Here is a 12544-nt window from a genome sequence, read left to right as displayed (position 1 = left end):
TGTGTGTGTGTGTGTGTGTGTGTTTTTTCCTTTACTTTCTGTAGAAGACTTCAGTGTGTAACAGTCTTTTCACTATGCCTGTCTGCAACTCAATGTGTCACCTTTATGGTAAGTTGCAAGTCACAATCTATACTTGCCATCTAAGTCATATTTTACAATTTCTAGGTGTTTTTAAGTAACATGTCTCCATTCATCAATGAAACAGCACATTGCCCCAAGCTATGCGACTGAAACAGTGATTTCTTATGAAAAATGACCTATAAGCACATTTTGTTTCTTTTGTGGATAATAGTTCTCATTGACTATACAACACATCACTATGAACAAAAGTATTTTATGAGAGGTCTTTCAGAAAATTAGAAATTTGTCTTATTAGCCACTCCTCTCACACAAATTAACTAGTTATTGAGGTACAATGACTGAAGATTTATGTTATCTGTGTTATTAGTAGCAATGTCCACTGTACATAAGCCTGTATTATTAGATCGTGTATGTAACTCTATTCTTTCATAAATATGCTTTGTTTTATGTACTTATTTAAGCTACCAGTACAGGACCAACAACAGCTGTTTAATTTTGCCATGTTAAATTTAGCCTGAGTAGACAAAAATAGGTATATCAGACTAACAACAGTTCTTTTATTATTGCAAAGGTAGTTTCAACCATCTGATGCACTTTCTTGGTGTTCACCTTGACTGACTTCACATGCTAAAAGTTTCTCCTTCTCTGATGGGAGCTCCAAAACAAAGTGAATCAATGTATAAATAACGACATATCATTTTATTACACTTTCAAAAAGAAGGCTAAAATTCAAGCTGCCACTTTCTGTGATGTTGAAATGAATGTTAACATGCAATGCCAAGCAATGTTATTTCGTTCTATAATGAAAGTGATGGTAAACTTATGACATATGAAATCTCTATAAGAGAAAGTTGAAGATATTCAGAATGAATATGTCATGAATATTAGTTATTCAAAATGCAGTACTGAAGTCTGTAATTATTTACTGTAATGTTACAGTTGGGTCTTGAAATATGAAATAGGAAGAATTTTTACATACGTTTCAGGGTATTACATATAGGCACAAAACCACACAAAAATTAGCAATTTGCTAATGTTAAAAAACATAAGCAATTGTGTGGAACTTACAGTTATGCAAGACAATGTACAGGAATGCATGCAATAAAACAAATACTCCCATATAATGTTGTATGTAATATACAATATTACTTATGTCTGTAAGATACCAATAATATGAATCAGAACTGAAAACTGTAACCAAAGAGAACAAGCAATTAAGAAAATAGAAAGGGAGCTATAGAAAAAAGAAAATCTTTGATGAAGAAGAATGCACTAAACTCCTGTTACAAAGGTGTCAAGCAAAAATTAAGAAAGCACTTCATGATCTACGAAACTGGATATACAATGGTGAATTTGTAGGAGCTGTGTTAATGGATAGAAGACAAAAACTATGACTTTGTTAAAACCATGCACCAATATGTACCAAACCAAATCAAATTTTTCTGATGTGCTACCTGCAAATATTCATCCAACTCTACTTGGCCATTCATATTTGTGTCGATCTCTCTAAGGATTTCGTGAAGCTCTTCACCCGAAACCTCCTCACCAAATTTCTGTAATTAGATAGTTAATTTGTTTCATTACAATGCAATATTTTCATATATTCCACACTACAACAGCTTGTTGCTGCAATCAGTTTCACCTTGACGTCGGCACAGAAATGGCTGCATAAGCTTGGTGGCACCAGCTGATGATAAGCTGTGGAGCAGAATGTATGGCAAAAATTCTATGCTAGAATGTTACCTTAATATAGTCAGCTAATTCTATTCTTCCATGACAATCTGTATCAACTTCAGTTAGTACGTTGTGAATTTCCTCATCAGTCAGGCGAATTTCTAGTTCCTGTTATTTCAAACAAATTAAGCTTTATATTACATGAGGCAAGACAGCATTATAAATATAATCACATTATACATAGTTAACTATAACATATTTTTTGGCAGTACAAAATACGCAAAATAATTCAAAGGGGAAAAGAGAAATTCATTGATTGTAAATAAGAACTGCATGATACATTATTTTGAGACTTTTGATTTTGCGCACTTATCTTAGCAAGCTAGGGCTTAGATCACAGAATCTTCTGCTGTAGTATTAAAATATTATCTATAGAAAACGACACTGCACAGTTTCTCACCTTTGCCAGAGTAAATTTTGACATCATAAATAAACATTTCTGAATCTCATGTACCACAAGTATGTGCTCCATTAAGAATATTATATTAATTATTAATGAGCACAAATTTGAGAGTACATAAATTCTGATTTCACAAGGCACTTCTAGAATAGACCAGGGCGAAAGCTTTCTTACAAGTGCAAAACTAAAAACCCCAAATACTTTCAATTAAAAATAGATTTCACAAATTTATCTACCTATCTAGTAACTAAGAAGCATGTATGTATGTAGCTATGTAAGTGAAACTCTGCATTAATTTAAACCAAATCTGCCATACAAACAGCAAACTTACCAAGTTTCAGAAGTGTGAGGTTTATAATCTCCTAGCTCCAACAGGGAGACATGGGGGAGTAGATGGACACAGAGTGGGAGGAGGAAAAGGAGACAGAGAAAGAGACGGACAGGGAGAGGGAGAGGGGGAGGAGGAGACGGACAGGGAGAGGGAGACGGACAGGGAGAGGGAGAGGGAGAGGGAGACGGCCAGGGGGAGGGGGAGACGGACAGGGAGAGGGAGAGGGGGAGACGGACAGGGGGAGGGGGAGGCGGTCAGGGGGAGGGGGAGGGGGAGGCGGACAGGGGGAGGGGGAGGCGAACAGGGGGAGGGGGAGGAGGAGGAGGCGGACAGGGGGAGGGGGAGGGGGAGGCGGACAGGGGGAGGGGGAGGGGGAGGCGGACAGGGGGAGGGGGAGGGGGAGGCGGACAGGGGGAGGGGGAGGGGGAGGCGGACAGGGGGAGGGGGAGGGGTAGGCGGACAGGGGGAGGGGGAGGGGGAGGCGGAGAGGGGGAGGGGGAGGCGGACAGGGGGAGGGGGAGGGGGAGGCGGACAGGGGGAGGGGGAGGGGGAGGCGGACAGGGGGAGGGGGAGGCGGACAGGGGGAGGGGGAGGCGGACGGACAGGGGGAGGGGGAAGGCTGACGGACAGGGGGAGGGGGAAGGCTGACGGACAGGGGGAGGGGGAAGGCTGACGGACAGGGGGAGGGGGAAGGCTGACGGACAGGGGGAGGGGGAAGGCTGACGGACAGGGGGAGGGGGAAGGCTGACGGACAGGGGGAGGGGGAAGGCTGACGGACAGGGGGAGGGGGAAGGCTGACGGACAGGGGGAGGGGGAAGGCTGACGGACAGGGGGAGGGGGAAGGCTGACGGACAGGGGGAGGGGGAAGGCTGACGGACAGGGGGAGGGGAAGATGGACAGGGAGAGGGGGAGACAGACAGGGAGAGGGGGAGGGGAAGATGGACAGGGAGAGGGGGATACAGACAGGGAGAGGGGGAGGGGAAGATGGACAGGGAGAGGGGGATACAGACAGGGAGAGGGGGAGACAGACAGGGAGAGGGGGAGATGGAGACGGACAGGGAGAGGGGGAGGGGGAGACGGACAGAGAGAGGGGGAGGAGGAGACGGACAGAGAGAGGGGGAGGAGGAGACAGACCGAGAGAGGGGGAGGAGGAGACAGACCGAGAGAGGGGGAGGAGGAGACAGACCGAGAGAGGGGGAGGAGGTGATGGGCAAAGAGAGGTGGGAAGAAGATAAGATTAGAGAGGGGTGGTGAAGGAAATGGACAAAGAGAGGGGGACAGGAGATGAGGACAGAGAGAAAGGGGAAGAGGAGATAGATAGTGGTGGGAGAATGAAGTGGACATAGAGATGGACGGAGCAAGAGGTGGAGACAGATAGAGAGACAGAGAGAGAGAGAGAGAGAGAGAGAGAGAGAGAGAGAGGGAGGCGGAGAGACGAGGGCAGAAGGAGGTGTGCAGTGTGTGTTGAATGCATACATAGGTATGCCATGGGAAATAGGTTAATACTACAGAATAATGTTACTAATTAAAGATTAAAAATGATAAATCAATCAAAAAATTATAATGCTTATTCACTTGAAGAGAGATGATATTTTTATAATGTTGAGACACCAGGCATTAAGAGATGGAAGGTATTTAAGACTGATGTATTGAAGAAACAAATGATGCAAAAGAAAAGCAGATGATGGAAAATTAACATCAAGCTGGTGAGCAGGTTATGGCAGAAAGAATAATGCCATAGCAACAGGGTGCTGCTGACACCATTAAGAAAGGGGTGAGACCAAATAACGGTGTGGAAAGAGAAAAAGACATCACATATGATGCTTTTAAACAAACAGCATATGGTGGAGGAAAAGTGACAGCAGGAAGATCAACTGGCTTGTCCTTTGAGTTTATAAAAATTGTCTTCTTTTTGAGGGTGAACGTAAAATATAATACTATTACTACTACTACTACTAATGCCTATACGAGAACAAGCTTTCTCTCAAGTCGTCGTTCTCCTCCTCCTCCACCACCACCACCACCACCACCACCTAATGTCCCTCCCCCTTCCAGTTGTTTATGTTATCTCGGCTGATCCTATTTATATCCACTTCTACATCTACGAGGGCTATTCAGGAAGCAACACAAATTTTGAAATAAAAATTAATATGGAAAAACCACGTTTTACTATATATGTTTTAAAGGTAGACTCTTTAGCTATTTTTCTACATAATCACCCTTCAAATTGAGACAATTATGATACAGTGGTGCAAGTTTTTCAATGCCATCTCTGTAGAAATGTGCAGTCTGTGATTGCGACCACTGGTTTATACCGGCATGCATTTTGGTGCCAGTATCAAAGCGTTGAGTAGCGAGCATTGTCTTCAACTCTGGGAAGAACTGGTAATCACTAAAGTTCCGTAATCGTGAAACGACAATTTTCACAAATTTTGTCATTGATTTTCATCACTAGTTCATCAATCACAAAGTTGGGCCTACCACTATGGTCCTCACTGCGAACACTGGTACAGACATTTTTAAAAGCAATCCACCGTTGCCTCACTTGGCTTTCACTCATTATTCCTTTTCCACACACATCAGAAAGGACACAATAAATTTCAAATGGTTTTCAGTCTTTGACCAGCAATAACCTAATCACAGAATGAACCTCACAAATGGCGAGATTTTCTATGGGAGCACACATTTTGAAATGTCACAGAAACCAAAGTAGCAGAGACACAGGCCACACGCTGCCACCTCTGGGCACCTAACGACAGGGAGAGGTCCCCAGCGATGGGACCAACTTTTTAAAATCAAATATACGGTAATGTAGCAAAGATTGGTTTAAATGTAAGTTTTTACTTCTATTTCTTTGTCACATCATTTTAATCACCATATGATTTTTTTCATTTGTTTAATTTTTTCTTTAAATCATTATTTTTCCAATTAGAATTTTTGTGAATGAGAATTTAATTGTATTTATCTATTATAATATTCAGTAAATGTGTGGATTTTGTTGTTTCTGTTGTTATAATATTCAATTATTTGAAAATTCTGATCTAAGAGTTAAAAACAAAAGACGAAATAATCTATTTATATTGCCTGTGCAATTGTTTGAAAAAATGTATGTTTTGTTACCAGATGCACAGTTTTTCCGCATGATAATCATCATACAAACATGTAAAACATAACCTAAATTCCTAATGCACTATGTACAAAATAAAGAAGACGAAGACTGAAATAAAAGAAGGGATTACACAAGTAAAATGAAATCCAAGCAAAAAAAAAAAAAACAGGATGATAAACAAAGGGCATGAAATCGAAATACATAAAATTTGTTAATTAATACTTGAGCAAAGATTTTAAGTGGAAAAAGAATGATAGGAAGAAAAATGGGATCAAATGAAGTTGATATTAAAATGATATGACAAAGGAATGGAAATAAAAATCACATTTAAAAAATAAAAAATAAGTCTACTGCAACTGATGAGATTTGAACCCATAACCTCCTTCTCGTGAAGCTATTACCCTATCCATCACACCACAGACTACACAATACAGCTTATTCAACACTACTGAAGATGACACAAAATTCTCGGATTTTTTTCATCAATTACTCACAAACGAGAGCCCACCAGGGCGAAAGGCTGCAGGGTGTGATACCTGGGATCTTAACCTACATCATCATATATTTGGTTTCATAAAGCCTATCCCACCACTGGGGATGTCTTCTTGTGAGTGTAGGAAAGTTATGGCACCAAGATGATGAATGTAACCCTGTCCATCTCAGTGACAGACCAAAGCATCTGTTACTTCCTGGATATCCCTCGTATACTATGCAAACCACTGAAATGAATGGCAGAAGGTACTTCCCACTGTGCCATTTACTAGGGCTTCTTCCTGCTTAATTCATGTTTGCAGGGCAGGCAAAATGATTGCTCTAATGCCTGTGTGTGCACACAAAAATCCCTACGATATACACAGGGAGTTATCTTGGATGTAGAGTCATCGTCAGACATTGAAGTAACTTTGGATATACCTGAGGGCAGTGTGTTGGGACCCTGGCTGCTTATGTTTATATTAACAATATTGTGAAAAGCAAAGCTGCTTCTCACCATATAGCAGAGATACTGAGTCGCAGATAGGCACGCCAAAAAGACTGTCCCAAATAAAATTTCGGCCAATGAGGCCTTTGTCGAAAGCAGATGAGGCGCACGTGCATGCGCACGTGAGGCTGGGGCACGGAGGGGGAGGAATAGCAGGGTAGGGGTGGACGACAGTGGAGTGCTGGTGGGGAGCGTGAAGGGACGAGGTGGAGAAAGGGTAGGGCAGCTAGGTGCAGTCTGGAGGTAGATGGAGGGCAGGGGACAGGTGTGATGGTGGGGGGTGGGGGGGGGGTGTGGGGGTGGGAGCAGTGGAAAAGGATATTGCATGTAAGTCTATTACAGGGGTATGGGCCATGAGGTAAGGGGTTGGGAGCAGGCTCATATCCCTGTAGTAGACCTAGATGCAAGACCTGTCCCATACATAGTCCCACCACCACCTACTCCAATCTGGTCACAAACATCATCTATCCCACCAAAGGCAGCGCTACCTGTGAAACCAGTCATGTGATCTACAAGCTAAGCTGCAACCACTGTGCTGCATTCTATGTGGGAATGACAACCAACAAGCTGTCTGTCCACATGAATGGCCACTGACAAACTGTGGCCAAGAAACAAGTGGTCCACCCTGTTGCTGAGCACACCACACAACATGACATCCTTCATTTCAATGACTGCTTCACAGCCTGTGCCATATGGATCCTTCCCACCAACACCAGCTTTTATGAATTTCACAGGTGGGAACTCTCCCTGCAATATGTCCTACGACCCCGTAACCTTCCTGGCCTCAACCTTTGTTAGTCATTGTCTTCATCCACCCAGCCCCTTCTCTAGCCCTCTCCCAGCACTACACAGCCCCCTTTCCACCAACGCACCAAATATTTTTACTTCTCTCCCTTTCTGCTGTTCTGCCCCATCCCCCTCCCCTGCCCTCCATCTCAGTTGGAATTGGCCAACTCATACAAATACCTTAATGTTAATACTTAACAGGGATAAAAAATGGAATGATCAAATAGGCTGTCATTGGTAAAGCAGGTGGTAGACTTTAGCTTACTGTTAGAATACTGGGAAAATACAATCAGTCTACAAACAAGATTGCTTATAAATCAGTCAGTCATGTGACCCATTCTAGCATATTGCTGAAGTGTGGGACCTATACCAAATACAACTAACAAAGGATACTGAACTGTACAGGAATGGGCAGCAAGAGTGGTCACAGATTTGTTTGACCCATAGGGGAGTGCACAGAGATGTCGAAGAAACTGAAGTGGTAGACTCTTGAAGATAGATGGAAACTATCCCACTATCCCAAGAAAGCCTACTTATGAAATTTCAAGAACTGGCTCTAGGAATATACTACAACCCCTTATGTAGAGTTCACACAGGGATCACGAGGATGGCATTAAATTAATTATAATAGCATGCATAGAGGCAATTAAACAGCTATTCTTCCCATGCACCATACATGACAAACAGGAAGAAACCCTTATAGCTGATACATTGAGATATACTCTCTTCCATATACTTCACAGTGGTTGGCAGAGTACAGATGTAGATGTACAAAGAAGCCTGTGCCCATTTGTGCCGCCCTTCTCTGTGGATGTTCAATATCCCCTTTGTAAGTGTCACACACACTTCAGAAATATTTTAGGATCAGTTACATGAATGCACTCAAGTTACACTAATAAGAAAATCAATTACCACTACCCCTCCCCCCCAAAAAACACTAAGATGAAATGAAGATAACAAAAACAGTAGACATAGGCATAAGGCAAGGTGTTTCAAATGACAGCAATTGACACCAACGGTTCCTTTGTGCAACTAAAGATGAACAAGTTAGAAGAAATCAGAATGTTCTGGAATTCATTATAAAAGCTGCCCGGGGTCATGACTCAAGTGAGATACATTATAGGGAAATAACGAACTAAATACTAGTAACTAATGAAATCTGAACAGCTGAAAAGACAGAATTGACAAGCTGTGCAGTAGAGAAATCAAAACATGAAGTGCTAGATCACTACAATATGGCACTGGCATATATTTATATTTGAAATGCTTCAGTTGAACTTTTAGAATTATACTAAACAATGTGATATGGTGTTATGTACAAAGATACTGTTTGAACAGTTTGGGTGTCAAACAAATTCTATAAAGAGTGACAGAGAGGGGGAGGAGGGTGCTACACTCAATAGTGCATTTTTTTTAATATGTCAAAGAAATTACAAGAGATGAATAAACTTGTCTGATGAGAAGATTAAAAACATAAGAGTAATCCTCCCCCCACCCCCCCACCCCCCACCCCCACCCCCAATGCATCCACAAACACAGAAAGAAGATCAAAATAGGCCAATAAACTAGTGACAAAAATATAATGGCAAAGTTTGTCTAACAGTTAGTGTAAGTTGAAGCTAAATAATTCACCAAAACCAATCTCATATAATCACAAATGGGGCTTTATCTTTCACAAATCACCCATAGAACTGGAGGAGGTGCTGCACTGAGGTGATCCTTACGAAATGCATAATATAAGAAAAATTTCAGGATGTAAAGGCTGATGAAGAGCTAACTAAGTTATGTGGTGCGATGTGGAACGAATAATCTAATTTGAAGCTATGACATCTGAAAATCATTGTTCCAATGGAGCTGGTTAATGTTCTGTAAGACAACACAGTACTGTATGGAAAGAAGTTCAATACGCAATTGCTATTGTGTTAGCTTCATATCAGACAAGTTTATTCATCTCTTGTCATTTCTTTCACATATTAAAAAATGCATTATGGAATGTACAGTTTTTTAGTGAGTAAGTGAACATTTACTACTGAAACTGAAAACAGGGGTGAAATCATTGTGCCCTGTGGACTATGTACAAAAGAAGGGGTTAAATGCTTCATGTCACCCCTTATTCAGTTTGATGAATCATAGTTAAAAATCAGGATAAAATGTGATGTACTACCAAAAAATGAGACAAATTACCAACAAAAGTTCAAAAATTATATTTTTTAAATAGGTGGGCAAAATAGAGTGTTACTGGGCACAATAGAGAGAGACACACATAAGTGGAAATTTATTATAATTTTTCCACCTGGAAGTGAGAAAAGGAAGGAGAATGCTCACAGCAACAGACCTGTGAGAGACTTTTCTATTTAATCAAAAATTTGTACTGGTGTACTGATGGCAGTATGTGTGGTAGTGAATGTGTATTCCAACATGAATGACGATCTTAACAACAACAACAATAAAAGTTTTCCAATTCTGCAAAATATATAAGCAATAAAACTATCACACATCAAATACAGCTTCTTTTCTTTAACGACTTCATAAAAAGTAATTTCTTACCTTTAGTCCTCGTCTGATGTCATTGATCGAGACATATCCCTTACGATCTTTATCAATTATCTGGAATCTCTTTATGTATGTTTGAATTTCTTCTTTACTAAGATTGATAGGTAATTTGTCTCTTGAAGCTCTGTTCACCATCTGGCCCATCTCATTTGCAAGAAATTCTGAGGCAAGTGCTATTTCCTCCTTCAGGAAAAAAAGTGAAAGTGTGAATTTTCTTACATTAAAGGCATAAAAAATGGAATATCTCCAAAGTTTCCAAAAACTGACCTTTTTCTTTTTTTCATCCCACTTTAATTCTTCTGCCATAATGTCAACAATACCAGGAAGAGCTTCCTGAGCAGCCTGGACATTGAGGAAAGCTAACCGCAGCCGTCTTGCAATCACATCAACAGCACAGCAAGCATATTCTCTTACTGCATATCGGATCTATGAACATAAAAACAAAACCATAAAAGAATTTCTATCATGCTTCAGGTCTGTGGAATCCGTAAAATCTAGAGTGAAGCATATCAGGTTAGCAGCTATAAGGTTCACCACCCTGTAATGGGTTACTGCTTCCCCCACTCCTGGTAATGCTGTTGTACTTATTTATTTATTATTCATAATTACAGTCTTTTACCTGAAAAGCTAAAATAGGCCATACAAATCACATTTTCCAGGACATTAATAAGTTTATATTTTACTATTTATTTCGATAGGCCTAATTTTTTTAAATACTACCCGCTACTTCTACTATTACAAAACTACAATAAAACACAACCAGTTACCCAGCTACTAATACTACTATAAGCACTACAGACTCTGTTCTGTGTTTGTTCATTTATTTTGGTGTATTTAATCTGCAGATGGTTCTTTCCACAACTGGATCCACCCTCACACTACCTTTGATTCCTTGGGCATCAGGCAGCATGTTAGCAGCATTTCCATTATAACAAGCAATTCCACCAATCACTGCTATGTATTATTAAAGTTCACACTTCCATGATAACTTGCACAAATGGAATGTAGATTCTTGAGAGACTATTTCATTCAGTGGTTGCTGACCACAGTTGTCTTCAATCAATCCGCGGAGTATGTTGCCTAGCCAGGATGGTAGCATGCTGACATATGGTTGAATGCCTCGTGATGTCTTTCTTGGCCTTCCTCAATACTGCAGCTGCAGTATCGTTCAATACATACCAGGTTGACTTGCTCCTTAGGGCTGCTTTGGGGAGTAACATCTTTAACACCTGACAACCACTACCCGCCGCATCTTCGTAGAGCGTGCATCCCGTAATGTGTGTTCTGATGTGCTCACTCTGCCGCAGGCACTCTGCCGCAGGTGCAGCTATCTTTCATCTGTCTTTTGATTTTGTATAGATATGTAGCACACAGGCCATGCATGGTCAGATAATGTATCAATCCACTTGATGGGTTAAGAAATCTTATTTGTAATCTCTTCCTGATGAAAGAGAGAAATTTGTAGGTTCTCCTGCATGTGCCTAAAGGGTCCCATTAATTTTGCCACAATTGTAATATGCTATCTTTTATTAACTCTTCTGCACTGCCTTCAGTTCAAATCATCTTTTGGACTTCCATTTCATTGCCTTTGTTTGATCAGTAGAATGCTCCCCTCTTCGTGATTCCCAAGTCCTGAGGGCATATTAGTGTTGTTGTATGAAGGGAGAGTCATTGTTGAGAGTTTGTTGTAGCATGTCAGATGCAAGCTTGTTAAAAACACAATGGACTATGTTTTGTGTGTGGCCAAAAGATGTGAGACATTACAGACAAATGGGGGAAAATGTGCGCTGGTTTGACAGGTGACACTGTACTGACAAGTCATGGCATTGCTTAGCATAACTTGTGAGGAAGTAGTGACTAAATCTGTCAGTTAACCTATCAGGTGACACTTCAGCTTCTGCAATTGGCAGGAAGAGCATCACAAAGTAATCTGGCGACAGAAGGTCACTTTGAGTGGGTTTGACCCATGCAATTGGCTATTGCTGGGCACTTAAGAGCTGAGGTGCTACTGTGGTGTGGAATCAGAGGTCACAAAATAATTTCGTGGATACAATACCCAAACTAATAAAGTTGCAAAATAGGCAATGGCACAAAGTGCATGTAAATGCCCACTCAGTGGTGGTTGGGGGGAGGGGGAGGGGCAGGGGGAGGGAGATGGAGAGGGGAGAGGGGGAGAGGGAGGGAGAGGGAGGGAGAGGGAGTGAAGATGTAGGATTTGAAAGTACCTCTTGACAGGAACTTAATATCTTCTAAATGTCTAATGTGATTTGAAAATACCAAGTACCAACAGATAGTGTTTGAACAACATTGTTGTAATATAGTTACAGAATTTATATTAATGTAGTACATATTGACTTATGACCTGGAATGTTAATTCCAAGAATAAAAAAACTTATTTTAATGCAAAATAAGCTACAAATCAAAAAACATAGCAGCTCTATGAGACAGTAAACGGCCATATCTATCTATAAGCCTATGTATTTCATTTAGTTTAACAATCAGTAAAGACAAATATGGGTAAATTAACTAACAGATGAAAAAAACAACAAGAAAGCCAAGCAAAAACCTAAC

General features: G+C 40.9%; 1 protein-coding gene across 2 annotated transcripts in view; it reads right to left on the bottom strand.

Annotated features, from left to right (window-relative positions):
* The window catches only part of LOC124612310 (glycerol-3-phosphate dehydrogenase, mitochondrial), a 54930-nt gene that overhangs the window by 15611 nt on the left and 26775 nt on the right, over nucleotides 1-12544 (bottom strand). For both annotated transcript variants that reach the window (XM_047140433.1, XM_047140432.1), the window contains exons 10-12: nucleotides 10241-10399; nucleotides 9968-10156; nucleotides 1536-1634 (exon numbers count right to left, since the gene is read on the bottom strand). In XM_047140433.1, coding sequence (XP_046996389.1) covers nucleotides 1536-1634; nucleotides 9968-10156; nucleotides 10241-10399 — 447 coding nt within the window. The remainder of the gene's footprint in view (nucleotides 1-1535; nucleotides 1635-9967; nucleotides 10157-10240; nucleotides 10400-12544) is intronic.

Source organism: Schistocerca americana, chromosome 4 (assembly GCF_021461395.2).
Source record: "Schistocerca americana isolate TAMUIC-IGC-003095 chromosome 4, iqSchAmer2.1, whole genome shotgun sequence".
NCBI lineage: Eukaryota > Metazoa > Arthropoda > Insecta > Orthoptera > Acrididae > Schistocerca > Schistocerca americana.
The sequence above is the reverse complement of the archived record's forward strand: the minus strand, read 5'-3'. Positions and strand labels throughout refer to the sequence as shown.